The sequence below is a fragment of the Oncorhynchus nerka genome, unplaced genomic scaffold (assembly GCF_034236695.1).
Source record: "Oncorhynchus nerka isolate Pitt River unplaced genomic scaffold, Oner_Uvic_2.0 unplaced_scaffold_17___fragment_2___debris, whole genome shotgun sequence".
NCBI classification, from domain to species: Eukaryota; Metazoa; Chordata; class Actinopteri; order Salmoniformes; family Salmonidae; genus Oncorhynchus; species Oncorhynchus nerka.
The window spans coordinates 277,877-296,983 of NW_027040483.1; the positions used below are offsets into that span (position 1 = coordinate 277,877).

General features: G+C 42.8%; 1 protein-coding gene across 6 annotated transcripts in view; it reads left to right on the forward strand.

Annotated features, from left to right (window-relative positions):
• LOC115141698 (alpha-2-macroglobulin) overlaps window positions 1-12,482 on the forward strand; it is a 42,641-nt gene extending 30,159 nt beyond the window's left edge. For all 6 annotated transcript variants that reach the window (XM_029680833.2, XM_029680834.2, XM_029680837.2 and 3 more), the window contains exons 33-36: window positions 43-111; window positions 325-430; window positions 10,448-10,489; window positions 12,137-12,482. In XM_029680833.2, coding sequence (XP_029536693.2) covers window positions 43-111; window positions 325-430; window positions 10,448-10,489; window positions 12,137-12,159 — 240 coding nt within the window. In that variant the 3' untranslated portion in view covers window positions 12,160-12,482. The remainder of the gene's footprint in view (window positions 1-42; window positions 112-324; window positions 431-10,447; window positions 10,490-12,136) is intronic.
• Window positions 12,483-19,107: the final 6,625 nt, after the last annotated feature.

Below are 19,107 nucleotides of genomic sequence, written 5' to 3' on the forward strand. Positions count from 1 at the left end.
ACTGTCTATGACACTATCTTATCCTGTGTTCTGTACTTCCAGTTGAAAAATGACCCCACTGTCAAACGTGTTGACCTGGAGGAAGGACATGTCATCATCTACCTAGATGGGGTAGGAACATGAATAATGAATGTTGCATCTAAACGGGGCTGTCTTTATCGGTTACAGAACCTAGTTGGATGTGGTCTCATTTGCATCTACACACTGGATTTAACTTGAACAGTAACATCAAAGTAAGACTGTAGTGGAGGTTTTACACAGTAACACTATGTGAATCTATAACATTGAACTGCAATGTCAAATGAATTATTCCTTTTCTTCCAGCTCAAGCAGAAGGAAACGAAGACGTACAGCCTGGCCATAGAGGAGGATGTGCCTGTGAGGAATCTGAAACCAGCTGTGGTGAAAGTGTATGACTACTACCAGACAAGTAAGAATTCCATCTAACACAGACAGCAAAAATGTAATCTCATGCGCAGAAACCCTTGTCTGGCAGTGAAAAAGTTAATTCAGCCTAATTTTACTGCCTTTAAAAGAAAACAATACATGGCTCATATGGCTGACTTGCCTAAACAAATGTGGTTTCTACTGACATTTGAGATGTACAAACTATGGCATAAGGGGACGACGAGCGGATAAGAGGCAATACGTTATTTCGATTAACCTCTCTAGGGTACGTGGGACGCTAACGTTCCACCTGACCAACATCCGATGAAAGTGCAGGGCGCTAAATTCAAACAACAGAAATCTCATAATTAAAGTTCCTCAACCATACATGTATTAAACACCATTTTAAATATAAACTTGTTGTTAATCCCACCACAGTGTCCGATTTCAAAAAGGTTTTACGACAAAAGTGTACAATGCGATTATGTTAGGTCAGTACCTAATTACAAAAAAAAAAAAAAAAATCCAGCCAAAGAGAGGAGTCACATAAAGCAGAAATAGAGATAAAATGTATCACTAACCTTTGATCTTCATCAGATGGCGCTCATAGGACTTCATGTTACACAATACATGTATGTTTTGTTCATTTTTATATCCAAAAATCTCTGTTTACATTGGCGCGTTATGTTTTGCCTCCACAAAACATCCTGGGAAAGTGCAGAGAGCTACGTCAATTTACAGAAATACTCATCATAAATGTTGATGAAAATACAACTGTTATGCATGGAATTAAAGATATACTTCTCCTTAATGCAACTGCTGTGTCAGATTTCAAAAAAGCTTTACAGAAAAAGCACACCATGGAATAATCTGAGTACAGCGCTCAGAGACCAAAACAAGCAATACAGGTACCCGCCATGTTATGGAGTCAACAAAAGTCAGAAATAGCATTATAAATATTCACTTACCTTTGATCTTCATCAGAATGCACTCCCAGGAATCCCAGTCCCACAATAAATGTTAGTTTTGTTCGATGAAGTCCATTTATGTTCAAATACCTCCTTTTTGTTCACATTTAGTACAGTAAACCAAATGCGCAGGCACTAGGTCCAGACAAAGTCAAAAAAGTTATATTACAGTTCGTAGAAACATGTCAAACAATGTATATAATCAATCTTAAGGATGTTTTTATCATACATCTTCAATAATGTTTCAACCGGAGAATTCCTTTGTCATTAGAAATGAAAGGGAATAGAGCTAACTCTCACGGGTGCACGCCTGACTGAGCACATGGCCTTCTGGCAGACCCATGACTCAATCAGCTCTCATTCTCTCCCACTTCACAGTAGAAGCCTGAAACAAGGTTCTAAATACTGTTGACATCTATGGAAGCCTTAGGAAGTGCAACATGACCAATATCCCACTGTATCTTCAATAGGGACTGAGTTGAAAAACGACCAACCTCACTTCCTGGTTGGATTTTTTCTCAGGTTTTTGCCTGCTATATGAGTTATGTTATACTCACAGACATCATTCAAACAGTTTTAGAAACTTCAGGGTGTTTTCTATCCAAATGTTTTCAATACTAATAATATGCATATCCTAGCATCTGGGCCTGAGTAGCAGGCAGTTTCTCTGGGCGCGCTTTTCATCCGGATGTGAAAATACTTCCCCCTACCCCAAAGAAGTTAAGACATTAATGAGCGAGCTAGGACGGACGTAGTCAATATAACTATTTGTTCAGCACTTTTGAAATGTACAGCAACATAATTCAGAACATGGGCGTTCTGACAGTATTCTCCCTGTACACCAAGTCAGAACCGTAGGATAAGTAAAAGGGGCATATAAGCAGACAATGAAAGCTCTTACAATATTCAATGACTACATTTCTCTAAACAGGCTATAGGCTACATGTGCACCACCAAGTCAGAACATTAGCCTAAATGAGGGGGAAAGGGACCAAATTATTAGGGTGAGGCACATGGGCTAATAATAGCTTATTACAGAACATACACTTAGTATTACTTAATTAGCTACAGTATACGTATCTCCCTGGCATATTACATAATTTATGCAGCAGCATACAATACACTTTTCGACTTACCTTATTGTGCTGTGCTCACTTGAACAGGAAGGTGGTGCAGCGGGCCATCGTGGGGAAATTTCGTCATCAAAGTCTGGCATTCTATGGATTTCAAATCACATTATATTTGTCACATGCGCCGAATACAACAGGTATTAGACCTTACAGCTGAAAACTGTTGTTTTGATTAAAGAAGCAATAAAACTGCCCTTCTTTAGACTAGTTGAGTATCTGGAGCATCATCAGTTGTGGGTTCGATTACAGGCTCAAAATGGCCAGAAACAAAGACCTTTCTTCTTAAACGCGTCGGTCTATTCTGGTTCTGAGAAATGAGGGCTATTCCATGCGACAAACTGAAGATCTCGTACAACGCTGTGTACTACTCCCTTCACAGAACAGCACAAACTGTCCCTAACCAGAATAAAAAGCCCCCCCCCCCGCCATACCCGCCCCTAACCCGGATGAAGCTGGGCCAATTGTGCACTGCCCTATGGGACTCTCGGTCACTACCGGTTGTGACACAGCCTGGGATCAAACCCCAGGCTGTAGTTACGCCACAACCTTAGACCGCTGCGCTGTTCGGGAGCCCTCAACAAAGCAATTAAATAAACGTAAATAAGAGAAATTTAAGAGCAACAATAAGGAGGCTATATACAGTGGATACCAGTACCGTGTCAATGTGCGGGGGTACAGGTTAGTCAAGGTAATTGAGGTAATATGTACATGTAGGTAGGGGTAACGTGACTATGCATTAATAATAAACAGCAAGTAGCAGCAGCGTAAAAAAAAGGGGGGTGGGGTTTCAATGCAAATAGTCTGGTTAGCCATTTGATTAGTTGTTCAGCAGTCTTATGACTTGGGGGTAGAAGCCTTTTGAACCTAGACTTCGCGCTCCAATACCGCTGGCCGTACGGGGTCAATTTTTAGGGCCTTCCTTTGACACCGCCTAGTATAGAGGTCGTGGATGGCAGGAAGCTTTGCCCTAGTGATGCACTGGGCCATACGCACTACCCTCTGTAGCGCCTTGGGGTCGGAGGCCGAACAGTTGCCATAGCAGGTGGCCAGTCAGGATTCTCTCGATGGTGCAGCTGTAGAACTGTTTGAGGATCTGAGGACCCATGCCAAATCTTTTCAGTCTCCTGAGGGGGAATATGCATTGTCGTGCCCTCTTCACTCTTCATGTCTTGGTGTGTTTGGACCATGATGGTTTGTTGGTGATGTGGACACCATGGAACTTGACGCTCTCAACCTGCTCCACTAAAGCCCCGTCGATGAGAATGGGGGCGTGCTTGGCCCTCCTTTTCCTGTAATCCACGGTCATCTCCTTTGTCTTGACCATGTTGAGGGAGAGGTTGTTGTCCTTGCATCTCTCTATAAGCCTACCACTGTTGTGTCACCAGCAAACTTAATGTTGGGAGTTGTGCTTGGCCACTCAGTCATGGGTGAACAGGGAGTACAGGAGGGGACTAAGCACGCACCCCTGAGGGGCCCCTGTGTTGAGGATCCGTGTGGCAGATGTTATTACCTACCCTTACCACCTGGGGCGGCCCATCTGGAAGTCCAGGATCCAGTTGCAAAGGGAGGTGTTTAGTCCCAGGGTCCTTAGCTCAGTGATGAGCTTTGAGGACACTATGGTGTTGAATGCTGAATTGTGGTCAATGAATAGCATTCTCACGTAGGTGTTCCTTTTGTCCAGGTGGGCAGAGTGCAATCGAGATTGTGGCGGTATGCAAATTGGAGTGGGTCTAGGGTTTCTGGGATGATATGAGCCATGACCAGCCTTTCAAAGCACTTCATGGCTACGGACGTGAGTGCTACGGATCGGTAGTCATTTAGGCAGGTTACCTTGGTGTTCCTTGGCACAGGGACTATGGTGGTCTGCTTGAAACATTTTGTTATTACAGACTTGGTCAGGGACAGGTTGAACAAGACACTTGCCAGTTGGTCAGCGCATGCTAGGAGCACACATCCTGGTAATCCGTCTGGCCCTGCGGCCTTGTGAATGTTGACCTGTTTCAAGGTCTTACTCACATCGGGACGACTGTGTGATTATGCTCTCCATAGCCGAACAGCTGGTGCTCTCATGCATGCTTCTTTGTTGCTTGCCTCGAAGCGCGCATAGAAGTCATTTAGCTCGTCTGTAGGCAGCTCATGGCTGGGCTTTCCTTTGTAGTCTGTAATAATTTGCATGCCCAACCACATCAGATGAGCGTCGGAGCCAGTGTAGTAGGATTCAATCTTAGTCCTATATTGATGCTTTGCCTGTTTAATGGTTTGTCGGAGGGCATAGCGTGATTTCTTATAAGCATCCAGGTTGGAGTCCAGCTCCTTGAAGCGGCAACTCTACCCTTTAGCTCAGTGCGGATGTTCCCTGTGATCCATGGCTTCTGGTTGGGATATTGTCACGAGAATTTTCAATTTCAATAATGATAATTAAACATTCATTCAACCTTTGTCCAATTTCCCGAGGTTTGCAGGACCCCAGGTTTAATAATAATTAGACAAATATTCAGATTAATACAAAAGGTTTGTATAGTTTATTCATGAGAGCTCTAAAGACAAAAATGAAGACTGTCTTTTTATAACATACACACACATTCCTATCTTTAGGTCACTCCCTTCTCAAATGACCAGTACTTTTCCAATAACTACATTGTAGACAAAGAACCATCAATATTGTCTCATTCATTTAACATTACATTTAAGTCATTTAGCAGACGCTCTTATCCAGAGCGACTTACAAATTGGTGCATTCACCTTATGACATCCAGTGGAACAGTAGTGCATCTAAATCTTTTAAGGGGGGTGAGAGGGATTACTTTATCCTATCCTAGGTATTCCTTAAAGAGGTGGGGTTTCAGGTGTCTCCGGAAGGTGGTGATTGACTCCGCTGTCCTGGCGTCGTGAGGGAGTTTGTTCCACCATTGGGGGGCCAGAGCAGCGAACAGTTTTGACTGGGCTGAGCGGGAACTGTACTTCCTCAGTGGTAGGGAGGCGAGCAGGCCAGAGGTGGATGAACGCAGTGCCCTTGTTTGGGTGTAGGGCCTGATCAGAGCCTGGAGGTACTGAGGTGCCGTTCCCCTCACAGCTCCGTAGGCAAGCACCATGGTCTTGTAGCGGATGCGAGCTTCAACTGGAAGCCAGTGGAGAGAGCGGAGGAGCGGGGTGACGTGAGAGAACTTGGGAAGGTTGAACACCAGACGGGCTGCGGCGTTCTGGATGAGTTGTAGGGGTTTAATGGCACAGGCAGGGAGCCCAGCCAACAGCGAGTTGCAGTAATCCAGACGGGAGATGACAAGTGCCTGGATTAGGACCTGCGCCGCTTCCTGTGTGAGGCAGGGTCGTACTCTGCGGATGTTGTAGAGCATGAACCTACAGGAACGGGCCACCGCCTTGATGTTAGTTGAGAATGACAGGGTGTTGTCCAGGATCACGCCAAGGTTCTTAGCGCTCTGGGAGGAGGACACAATGGAGTTGTCGACCGTGATGGCGAGATCATGGAACGGGCAGTCCTTCCCCGGGAGGAAGAGCAGCTCCGTCTTGCCGAGGTTCAGCTTTTGAGGTGGTGATCCGTCATCCACACTGATATGTCTGCCAGACATGCAGAGATGCGATTCGCCACCTGGTCATCAGAAGGGGGAAAGGAGAAGGCTTTCATGTCTTGGCTTTCACTTCCCCTCCCCCGTTTGGGGCCCTCTTGGTTTGAAAACCTCTGATGGTTTTACAACTTCACTCTGCTTACACCCCCATTAAAGACTATAATACTCTAGTATTATAATTCTAACATAGCTACACACATCTTCATATTATCTTCTTATGATTCTCAAACATTTCACACCATTATACAATATCAGAGTGGAACACTTTAGCCATTATCTCAAACCATGCAAATTATTCTAACAGGTACGTACGGTCACTGTGGGGACGACGTCATCGATGCACTTATTGATGAAGGGCTTTCAAGACAGCTGGGAACTCCACAACAAAAAAACAAGGTCCAATCATGATGTCAGTGATCTTCAGGAAACGGAAGAGCTCTAGAAAGAGGCCGAGTTACAACCTGGAATTCTGAGATAGATGACCGTTCAAAATGTATTTTCCCAGTCTGAGCTTGTTTTTTTTTCAGAGTTTCAGAGTTCCCAGTTGTCTTGAAGTGATGCTGGATTGAAAGCATGGCCAATGTTGAATGGCCAATGTTGACCCTTAAATCCAGACTTGGAGCACACACCCAATCCAATGAATAGCAGGCTAGTGATTGCTTTGCAGAGCTTGCAGTTAGCCGCTGATTCCTTCCAAACCACTTATTGTTGAATTTGCGATTTTCCAACTTGCGTAATATTTATGGCCGATGAGCAGTGTTTTATCTATCATTTCTCTTCATAATTTATCTTCATATGACAATGATGGAAAAGGATTTGCCAGTAGATTGTTGACTTGATTCATGATGATGATGACTGCTAGCTTGCTAGCTAAGATTCTGAAAGTACGATGTTGACATGATCAGTCCAATTAAAGCTACGGGAGATATAACGTGATTTGACGTCATTTTATTTCTGTCCAATGACCTTGAGCCTTCTTGGATAGGCACTTCTAATGCAACTCTATTGCAGCATCCAAAGGGCTTGAATTTTTTAGCTCTACCCGTACATTTTGCAGTGACATAGTGTCCCCATGAGTGACAGAACACTGAGCCTATCACTGCGTAATTGGAGAACATTACCAACCCCCTACGCTCCGTATTTTCCGCTGGCTGCCCCATCACCACAGAAAGCACTGGGCTAGTCTGAAACACCTGCATTACTCAAAGAAAAAAAAGAGACCATGTTTGTATACAGCTTTATTAACTCATTGATTATAAAAATTGTACATTGTTTGCAAACTGATATGTGACACATATTAATGGAAAAATAACATGCAAAACACGCACAAAACGCGCCAAATGTATTCACAAATATAAATCACTTTCCACAAATGTAAATCGCTATCCACAAATGCAATTCACTATACACATACACCTTTTGATTTGTGTATATATATATATATATATATATATATTTTATAACTGCAGATATGCAGATCATTTCCAAGGGCCTTAAGTAAAATGGCTGCCATAAAGATTTGGAGACGTATGCGCAAATATGACAGATATGGCAAACCTGCAACTCCATATTTGGAAGCACTTAGGTCACCTACCTGACTTTTGGCAGGGATTTGATGACAAGAAAAAGACAGTTCAAACGCGTAGAAAAGTTCTCACACATAGAAAAAAGTTATTACGCATAGAAAGCGATTTGTAGTCGTAGAAAAAAGGTTGGTACCCAAAGAAAGCGATTTCTATAAATCGCTGGCAGCCTCGTTTGGGCATGTTGATGCCTGCCTTTCAAGGCTGCAGAAATTATAGTATGCTAACCATAATATGCTAACCATATGTGTAATCACAGAATGTCCAACGTATAGAATCAAAACCCTAGATTACACGCTATTGCAGTGTACACCTGTTCATCGTCCTAATAGTTGAATTAACTGGCAAGTGTGATAGCACCACTAAATGTGAAGGATATGTCATACATTGAAAGTGATTATAATCCATTCGCTGTCTCAAGTTGCACAGACGATGCGCATGAAAGAGACATAGGTATTTCTGAAGCCTCTAAATGTTTCCCCAGGAGAGGCATAGGATCAGACTTTGTAACAGTATTGCTTCCGTCCCTCTCCTCGCGCCAACCTGGGCTTGAACCAGGGACCCTCTGCACACATCGACAACAGTCACCCTCGAAGCATCATTACCCATCGCTCCGCAAAAGCCGCAGCCCTTGCAGAGCACGGGAAACAACAACTTCAAGGTATCAGAGCGAGTGACGTCACCGGTTTGAAACGCTATTAGCGCGTACCGCTAACTAGCTAGCCATTTCACACCGGTTACACTCACCTCCTTTTCCGCAGCAACCAGTGATCTGAGTCAACAGCATCAATGGGATCAACCTTTTTTTCTACGACTACAAATCGCTTTCTATGCCTGAGAACGTTTTGTATCTATGGCAGTCATTTGGAAATGACCTGCAGTTCTAAAAAAAAAAAAAATCGAATGCAATATATCGATTTACGAATCAAAAGGTGTTTGTTTGTGGATAGTGAATTGCATTTGTGGATAGTGATTCATTTATTTGAATTGACTGATTTCCTTATATGAACTGTAACTCAGTCAAATATTTGAAATTGTTGCATCTTGTATTTATATTTTTGCTCAGTGTTTGGTGGCACTGCCATACATGTCTGGGATACAGTACCAGTCAAAATTTTGGACACACCTACACATTCAAGGTTTTTTTCTTTATTTTTACTATTTTCTACATTGTAGAATAATAGTGAAGACATCAAAACTATGAAATAACACATATGGAGTCATGTAGCAACCCAAAAAGTTTTGAACAAATCCAAATATATTTTAGATTCTTCAAAGTATCCACCCTTTGCCTTGATGACAGCTTTGCACAGTCTTGGCATTCTCTCAACCAGCTTCACCTGGAATGCTTTTCCAACAGTCTTGAAGGAGTTCCCTCATATGCTGAGCACATGTTGGCTGCTTTTCCTTCACTCTGCAGTCCAACCCATCCCAAACCATTTTAATTGGGTTGAGGTTGGATGATTGTGGAGGCCAGGTCATCTGATACAGCACTCCATCACTCTCCTTCTTGGTCAAATAGCCCTTACACAGCCTAGAGGTGTGTTGGGTCATTCATGTTGAAAAACAAATTATAGTACCACTAAGCACAAACTAGATGGGATGGCGTATCTCTGCAGAATGCTGTGGTAGCCAAGCTGGTTAAGTGTGCCATGAATTCTAAATAAATCACCAACAGTGTCACCAGCAAAGCACCCCCACACCAACACATCTTTTCCTCCATGCTTCACAGTGAGAACCACACATGCAGAGATCATTAGTTCACCTATTCTGCATCTCACAAAGACAGTGGTTGGAACCAAAAATCTAATTTGGACTCATCAGACCAAAGGACAGATTTCCACCGATCTAATGTCCATTGTTTGTGTTTCTTGGCCCAATCAAGTATTTTCTTCTCATTGGTGTCCTTTTAGTAATGGTTTCTTTGCAGAAATTTGACTATGAAGGCCTGATTCACGCAGTCTCCTCTGAACAGTTGATGTTGAGATGTGTCTGTTACTTGAACTCAGTGAAGCATTTATTTGGGCTGCAATCTGAGGCTGGTAACTCTAATAAACGTATCCTCTGCAGCAGAGGTAACTGGGTCTTCCTTTCCTGTGGCGGTCCTCATGAGAGCCAGTTTCATCATTTTGCGACTGCACTTGAAGAAACTTTGAAAGTTCTTTACATTTTCCACATTGACTGACCTTCATGTCTTAAAGTAACGATGGACTGTCATTTATCTTTGCTTATTTGAGCTGTTCTTGCCATAATATGGACTTAGCCCTATTTGGTAAAATACCATCTTCTGTATACCAACCCTACCTTGTCACAACACATCTGATTGGCTCAAATGCATTATGAAGGAAAGCAATTCCACAAAATAACTTTTAACAAGGCACATCTATTAATTGAAATGCATTCCAGGTGACTACCTCATGAAGCTGGTTGAGAGAATGCCAGGCATGTGCAAAGCTGTCATCAAGGCAAAGGGTGGCTACTTTGAAGAATCTCTAATATAACATGTTTTGATTTTGTTTAACACTTTGTTTTGGTTACTAAATTATTCCATATTTCATAGTTTTGATGTCTTCACTATTATTCCGAAATGTATTTTTTTTTTAATGAGTAGGTGTGTCCAAACTTTTGCCTGGTACTGTCCATAACTCTAGTTCCCTGAAGAAGGAAATGAGACATCACCAGTATGGGCCCATTGGTTCACCATTGAAGTGGGAATTTAATGACGTTGACTGACAGGGAAGTAGTTATCATTAGAATGGAACTGACCTCTGCATTCTCCTCTTTTCTGTTCTCAGGTGATGAAGCTGTGAGTGAATACAGCTCCCCGTGTGCAGAGAGTAAGTACATAACAACCTTTCTATAACCAAACCTACATTTCTCATACTCATGCTTAAATGACAGGAATGAAGATGCAAGGCCGGCCCTAGCCTTTTGAGTGCCCTAAGTGAGATTTGCACCTCCCAGGAAAAACATTTAGTGGCCCCCCTCTTGACGGCAGAGATAAATATATTTGTTGTAAAGCTAATTATCTGCAATTCTATACGTTTGTCATGGGGAGTAAAGAAAATGTTGCATTTCTAAAGCAAACTTTTGGCAATTCTACAGATTTTGCCATGGTTCAGAGAGAAGTTTAGCAACTTTATATCAAATTCCATGCAATTCTACAGTATAAAATGTGTAGTTTTACAGTTAATTTCCTACAATTCTTCCCATTTTGTCATGGGATTGAGAGAATTTTTTATGTTTTTAAAGCTAATGTCCTGCAATTCTACACATTTTGTCAAGACTTATGCCATGTTAATGATATGAGAGTGACTAACAAAATCAGCGGGGTGGCAGATAGCCAAGCGGTTAAGATCGTTGGGCTGAGGGGCCTCATGAGTGGCACAGTGGTGTGGTAAGGCACTGCATCGCAGTGCTTGACGCGGGGTTCAATCCCATGACCAGGAGGCCCATGAAGTGGCGCACAATTGGCCTAGCGTTATCCGGGTTAGGGGAGGGTTTGGCCAGCCGGGATTTCCTTGTCCACCTTGCGCTCACGTGACTCCTTGTGGTGGGCCGGGCACCTGCATGTTGACCCCGGTCACCAGCTGGATGGTGGTTCCTCTGACACATTGGTGCGGCTGGCTTCCGGGTTAAGCGAGCAGTGTGTCAAGAAGCAGTGTGGCTTGGCAGGGTCGCGTTTTGGAGGACGCATGGCCCTCGACCTTCGCCTCTCCCGAGTCTGGAGGGGAGTTGCCGCGACTGTCAAGACTGTAATTACCAATGGATATTATGAAATTGAGGAGAAACTAGTAAACGTACTACAAAAAATAAATAAAAGGCCACTAAAAGCAAAGGTTGCTGGTTCGAGTCCCCAAGCCTATTAGGTGAAAAATCTGTTGGTGCCCTTGATCAAGTGGACGGTTACTTTAATTGGGCACATCCAGAGCGACTCCAATCTAAGAACTGTGAGCTAACATGGCTGATTGAGTGATGGACTTAACAAGAGAAACTGCTGATCCACAACAAAATTTCGAAACTGCACCTTGTGTATTCTACAATTATAACACACAACACATGGGAAACTGCAAAAAAATGTGTGAAAAACCCAGCAGCGTTGCAGTTCTTGACACACACCGGTGCACCTGGCATCCATTACCATACCCCGTTCCAAGGCACTTACATTTTTTTGTCTTGTTTATTAACCTTCTGAATGGCACACATACACAATCCATGTCTCAAGGCTTAAAAATAAAAAACGTACCTGTCTCCCCTTCATTTGAAGTGGATTTAACAAGTGACATCAATAAGGGATCATAGCTTTCACCTGGTCAGTCTATCATGGAAAGAGCAGGTGTTCTTTAATGTTTTATATACTCAATATATATTAATATTATTTGGTTGGGGGTCGGCCCTGTGAAGATTGATGTTCATTGTTTTATATGCAGTAAAATCCTAGGCCAAGCAGGGAATGTTCTATTGATGATTTGACATTTTCACAGGTGACGAAGTCAATGAAGTGTGACAGACCTTGGACCTGGACCCGACCAAGTGCTTTCATGTGTAGGAAGTCATGTGTTTTTTTTATTTTTAGGCAGAGCTCATAGAACCTCTCCATTGATTTGGTTTGATGCTTGTAAGTTCCTGGTAACACATTGCCCAACTCATGATCTGTTTTTAATATTGTAAGTGAACAAAAAACATTTTAATACATGGGCGTAGATGGGCCGTAGGATTTGACCTTTTTAACTCCTTTTTTTATTTGGTTAATTTGATTTGTGCTAACACATGTCACAACCTGCTGTTGTAACCCTAAACCTGCTATTAAAGTTATGTGAGACATTTCAATGTTTCTACTGCGATGATGAAAATGCATACGACTGCATCTACTGAAAATGAAATGTTTTAATGAAACTATGGCCACGTTGAGTCTACAGTGGTTTGAATCCATAGCAACATCTATTAAAAAAATACATCTGACAAAATCTCTATAATCCATACATTAAACAGGTTTACATGTTCAAAATCACAGCGTAGTCTTCTCTAAAAAAGATATTCAGATGGTGATTATAAATGTTGTTATGATCGTGTAGCCTATCTGAATCCTTTACAATGATGATGTCAAGCTACCTGATCATTTGATGTTCGATTAAAACTGAAATGTACCCTGAATCTGAAAGTGCATAGGATGTAGTGGGGGTTGGAACTTGATTTGAAATTCAGGGGAGGTTACTGTTCACATGCACTTGTGTATTGCTGTTAACAGTATGAGAATTCAACAACAAAGATTGTAGACCAGCACGATTCTGCTCAGTTAACAGACGAGGAGTATGATGACATCTCAAGGCACAGAGTGATTTATTACATATCCAGTACTGTTGTCTGTGGTGTCATTATGTAGTCTCTACACTCTTAGAAAAAGGGTTCTTCGGCTGTCCCCATAGGAGAACCCTTTTTGGTTCCAGCTTAGAACCCTTTCTGGTTCCATGTAGAACCATCAGTGAAAAGTGTTCTACCTGGAACCCAAAACGGTTATTCAAAGGGTTCTCCTATGGGCATTCAGCATAATTGCTGGAACTGTGCCAGAAAGGAGAATGTGTCTAGAAAATACCAGAGCCAGCACAGTACAATGCCACCCCCCCTTGGCTCCAATGACCATTCTCCTCAGCCACGGCAGTGAAGGCACAGCCAGCTCAACCGGGGGCGGTAAGCCACGGAAAGAACGTGCTTCAATAGCGTACTGTGTTGCCATTCTAGACCAGGGTTTCCAAATCTCGGGCCTCGGGATCCAAAGGGGTGCACGTTTTGTTTTTTTGCCCTAGCACTACACAGCTGATTCAAATAATCAACTAATCATCAAGCTTTGTAGTGTTAGGTCAAAAAGCGCACCCTTTTGGGTCCCGAGGACCGAGATTGGGAAGTGCTGTTTAAGACTGACACAGAGTAATCTGCATATGGAGGTTCTAAGGATTGGTGGAGTTATGTTTAGCACTATGACTACTTTGATAGACTTGAATATTGGGTTGTTTGGGTAAACTCCATTGTGATTCATGCAAATGTGGTTGTCGTAGGAAAAGTAATAGTACTATAAAAAATGTTTTTTCCAAGCAACCTGGAGAAAGTCAGCCTAAAGGTTTTAAAGTTGTTTTGGTCTCAGTAACTTTAAAAACTGTTGCGTCAGAGGTTCCAGTGGAAGGCGAATAATAATGACTGGAAAAGTACAGGTAACTGCCGAAATAATGAAACACTTAAGTGAGGGATACAAAGTACACTGCTCAAAAAAATAAAGGGAACACTAAAATAACACATCCTAGATCTGAATGAATGAAATATTCTTATTAAATACTTTTTTCTTTACATAGTTGAATGTGCTGACAACAAAATCACACAAAAATTATCAATGGAAATCAAATTTATCAACCCATGGAGGTCTGGATTTGGAGTCACACTCAAAATGGAAAAGTGGAAAACCACATTACAGGCGGATCCAACTTTGATGTAATGTCCTTAAAACAAGTCAAAATAATCATTTTGTGTGGCCTCCCTACAATGCCTGGGCATGCTCCTGATGAGGTGGCGGATGGTCTCCTGAGGGATCTCCTCCCAGACCTGGACTAAAGCATCCGCCAACTCCTGGACAGTCTGTGGTGCAACGTGGCGTTGGTGGATGGAGCGGGCGAGCCAGTCCATAGCATCAATGCCTTCCTCTTGCAGGAACTGCTGACACACTCCAGCCACATGAGGTCTAGCATTGTCTTGCATTAGGAGGAACCCAGGGCCAACCGCACCAGCATATGGTCTCACAAGGGGTCTGAGGATCTCATCTCGGTACCTAATGGCAGTCAGGCTACCTCTGGCGAGCACATGGAGGGCTGTGCGGCCCCCCAAAGAAATGCCACACCATGACTGACCCACCGCCAAACCGGTCATGCTGGAGGATGTTGCAGGCAGCAGAACGTTCTCCACGGCGTCTCCAGACTCTGTCACGTCTGTCACGTGCTCAGTGTGAACCTGCTTTCATCTGTGAAGAGCACAGGGCGCCAGTGGCGAATTTGCCAATCTTGGTGTTCTCTGGCAAATGCCAAACGTCCTGCACGGTGTTGAGCTGTAAGCACAACCCCCACCTGTGGACGTCGGGCCCTCATACCACCCTCATGGAGTCTGTTTCTGACCATTTGAGCAGACACATGCACATTTGTGGCCTGCTGGAGGTCATTTTGCAGGACTATGGCAGTGCTCCTCCTGCTCCTCCTTGCACAAAGGCGAAGGTAGCGGTCCTGCTGCTGGGTTGTTGCCCTCCTATGGCCTCCTCCATGTCTCCTGATGTACTGGCCTGTCTCCTGGTAGCGCCTCCATGTTCTGGACACTACGCTGACAGACACAGCAAACCTTCTTGACACAGCTCGCATTGATGTTCCATCCTGGATGAGCTGCACTACCTGAGCCACTTGTGTGGGTTGTAGACTCCGTCTCATGCTACCACTAGAGTGAAAGCACCGCCAGCATTCAAAAGTGACCAAAACATCAGCCAGGAAGCATAGGAACTGAGAAGTGGTCTGTGGTCACCACCTGCAGAACCACTCCTTTATTGGGGGTGTCTTGCTAATTGCCTATAATTTCCACCTGTTGTCTATTCCATTTGCACAACAGCATGTGAAATGTATTGTCAATCAGTGTTGCTTCCTAAGTGGACAGTTTGATTTCTCAGAAGTGTGATTGACTTGGAGTTACATTGTGTTGTTTAAGTGTTCCCTTTATTTTTTTGAGCAGTGTATATTGAAAGCAGGTGCTTCCACACAGGTGTGATTCCTTAGTTAATTAAGCAATTAACATCCCATCATACTTAGGATTATGTATAAAATTGCTGGGCTGGCCTTGATTTTGGCTACCATGGCAAAGGATGGATAGGATGTTTTAGTTTATTAATTTGACTATTTAAAAAAAAATACATAAAACTTGAAAAAGCCGTACATGAGTCAAATCATCATGGATAACACAAAGTCTGGGGCTTCATTTCTGTTGTGGTCCTCTTGAAACAAAGAATAAGAACATTATCATTGCAGTTACATCATAGGGGTCATTCATATGGACACAGAAGACATCAAACAGTTTTTTACTTTATTTTTAAAGCTGGGCAGAGGCAACTCATTCCAGTCTGAGGCTCCAGTAAACTAAAAAGTGCCTTTCCCAGCATTACTCCTGAATCTGTATAACCACACATTAGCAACACCTGATCTGGTGCTGTGGTTTTGTGTATCCCTAACATGGGGAAAGTAATCAGTTAGATATCTGGGTGCAGGACCATAAATACTCCTGTAAACCAAACCCAGTCTAATCTGGGACACCCTAGCCTCAACAGGCAGTCTGTTGAGTTTCACCTTCAATACTACCCTGATCAGCTTATTCTGGGCTATCTGGAGCTTCCCCTTAAGCCTAGATAAGCCCCCAAACCAGGAATTACTAGTGTCGTCAAAATGGCATTGAAGGAGGGCAGTGGCTAGCGCTTTCATGGAGTCCTTATCAAGCAGCTTGGACTTTCTAGACAAAAGCTTAGTCCTGGCATTAACCGTCCCTTGCACTTAGAGACCCTTCTCACACCTCCCAAGCTTCCATCAAGGAAGCATCCCAGGTTGCTAACAGGTTTTAGTTGTCAGCACCTCACCCCCTAACTCCACTCTGATTTCAGAGGAGCTACTCAATTTAGGTCGGGCTCCAAAAATAATGGCCTCAGTTTTACCTAAGTGCAGAGATAGCTTATTATCGCCATGCCATTTGCTAATAAGCTCTGTGATAAGTATGCTCTCCAACAGTTTTACTTTTGTGAGACACAAGAAGTGGAGTCATTCACATAAAGGAAAAGATGGCAAGAACAAGCATCTTTCATATCGTTAATATACAGTAAAAAACAGGAGAGGCCCAAGCACGCTCCCCTGCGGAACGCCACACCTCATTGGTTTTGCCTGAGACAGTGAACAATTAACCTCTACTACTTGCTCACTACCTGATAAATAGGACTTTACCCAGCCTAGAGGGATACTGCTTAACCCCAGTGCCTCCAGTTTGGAGATTAGGAGACAGTGGTATCAAAGGCCTTCTGTAGGTCAAGCAGTACCATTCCACAGAGATTTCCCTCATCAATCTCTTTCCTGATGAGGTCAGTGAATTAAAGTAGACACAGTGGTCGAAAAAGTACTCAACTGTCATACATGAGTAAAAGTAAAGATACCTTAATAGAAAATGACTCAAGTAAAGGTGAAAGTCACCAAGTAAAATACTACTTGAGTAAAAGTCTAAAAGTATCTGGTGTTAAATGTACTCAAGTTCAATGGTGTAAAAAGTACTCAAACTTGAGTAAAAGTAAAAGTTGTACATTAAATTCCTTATTTTAAGCATTGTTGGATGTCCTTAAGTATCTGGCTCCAAAATTAAAAGTATGAAACACAGGAGCTGTAAATCCAAAAAGCAAAACAGCCAGCCCTTTTATTTGGTTTGAGCTTTTCTGAAAGGTAGTCTTACAGATGCAAGAATAGCTCAGATACAAAAAAAACAACAACTGGATTCTCAAATAGGCAGCACTTCAAAATACATCTCTTACAGACAAAATAGAATTATGCCTTAATGAAGGACTATAGCCGGTAAATGCAAGCACTTACAATCAGACACTTTGCTTTAGAAAAAATAGAATCCTATACATAAAAAAATAAACAATTCTGTACATGTTTAGAACTGCACACAACCTCACTGTAGGAATATGAGGACGTCACCACTGATGGAACTGTATTAGAAATCGGTGTGTTAGATCATATCTTTGTAACAAGGACACCTATAAATCAAATCAAAGTTTATTTGTTACGTGTGCCGAATACAACATTGAAATGCTTACTTACAGGCTCTAACCAACAGTGCAAAAAAGGTATTAGGTGAACAATAGGTAAGTAAAGAAATAAAACAGTAAAAATACAGTGAAAAATAACAGTAGCGAGGCTATATACAGTAGCGAGGCTACATACAGGCACTGTTTAGTCGGGCTGATTGAGGTAGTATGTACATGTAGATATGGTTAAAGTGACTATGCATATATGATGAACAGAGAGTAGCAGTAGCGTAAAAGAGGGGGTGGTGGGTGGTGGAACACAATGCAGATAGCCCGGTTAGCCAATGTGGAGGCACTGGTTGGTCGAGCCAATTGAGGTAGTATGTACATGAATGTATAGTTAAAGTGACTATGCATATATGATAAACAGAGAGTAGCAGCAGCGTTAAAGAGGGGTTGGGGGGGGCACACAATGCAAATAGTCCAGGTAGCCATTTGATTACCTGTTCAGGAGTCTTATGGCTTGGGGGTAAAACTTGTGAATTTTAAACATAAATTAACAAAACGCATTAGGCAGTCATGTCTTTGGGCTTGTTAGCGTTAAGCTGTCATTACTTGAAGTTGAAGAATTTACGGTTCATCTTCAGGAAAAGCTGGTTTTCAAAGTTTCTGGAATCCAGCCTTGCTCTCCTGGGGCTGAAAACAAGTACTGCAATGCTGGACAACCTTTCACAGGCAGCTGATGTAGGTAAGGGTGTGTTTAACCTCAGAGACAGCTTACAGACTGCCGGGAAGGACTTGAGCAACTCCATATGATCCGCTGAACAGGCCAGGTGTCCGTCCATCTGTTTGGAGCTTTCATGTGCTTGAGACGTTTTCATGGCAGAGAAGAAGTCCTCATCAGATGAACTGGCTCCATCACCTAGCTGCAGCAAGGGTTCTTCCAGGTGGTCCTTGATGTAGTCCATTCCTGAAATACAAAGAAGACGACCCATAGAAATCATGCAGTTAAGAGCCTACATTAATCCATCCCCATCCCCTATCTATATAAACCAAGCAACAGGGGTAAATAGGCTACACGTTGGACTGAACTACAAAGTCAGGATTGTACTTTAAATGGGTGTTTCTCAAATCTATGAAGTGTCAAAATGTACACTATACACAGTGTTTATGAATAATAAAATACTATTAATCTACCACGTTGTCTCATTCTGATGGTGGCGTCATCCTTTGTCCGCATTGTTTTGAATTTGGGGAGAAGGATTGCAGCGGCTATCAGCTCAGGGCCGTGAAACGTGGCTGAAGCGCTTCTTCAGTCTCAGTTGTAGCACATCCACCAGAGGCTTACAGTACTTCAGGGACAACTTGATTCGGTCAATTTTTTTAATGAGCAGGTTGGTAGTTGCAAGTAGCCACCCCATCTGGACATTGGTTTCAGCCTGCAGGATGTTGATGGCCTTTGAGACTGGGCTCATGGTGGCAGCATACTCCGTGAGGAAGGTGAGTTCAGCTGGATTGAACCTATGAAAAAAAAAATATATAATAATACTGTGTTTCCTAACCCTATACAAAGGGGACCACCAACCATTTCACCTGATCCAACTACAGTAATCAATGGCTGGATGAGTAGTTGACTAAATGGATCAATGTTAGTGTATG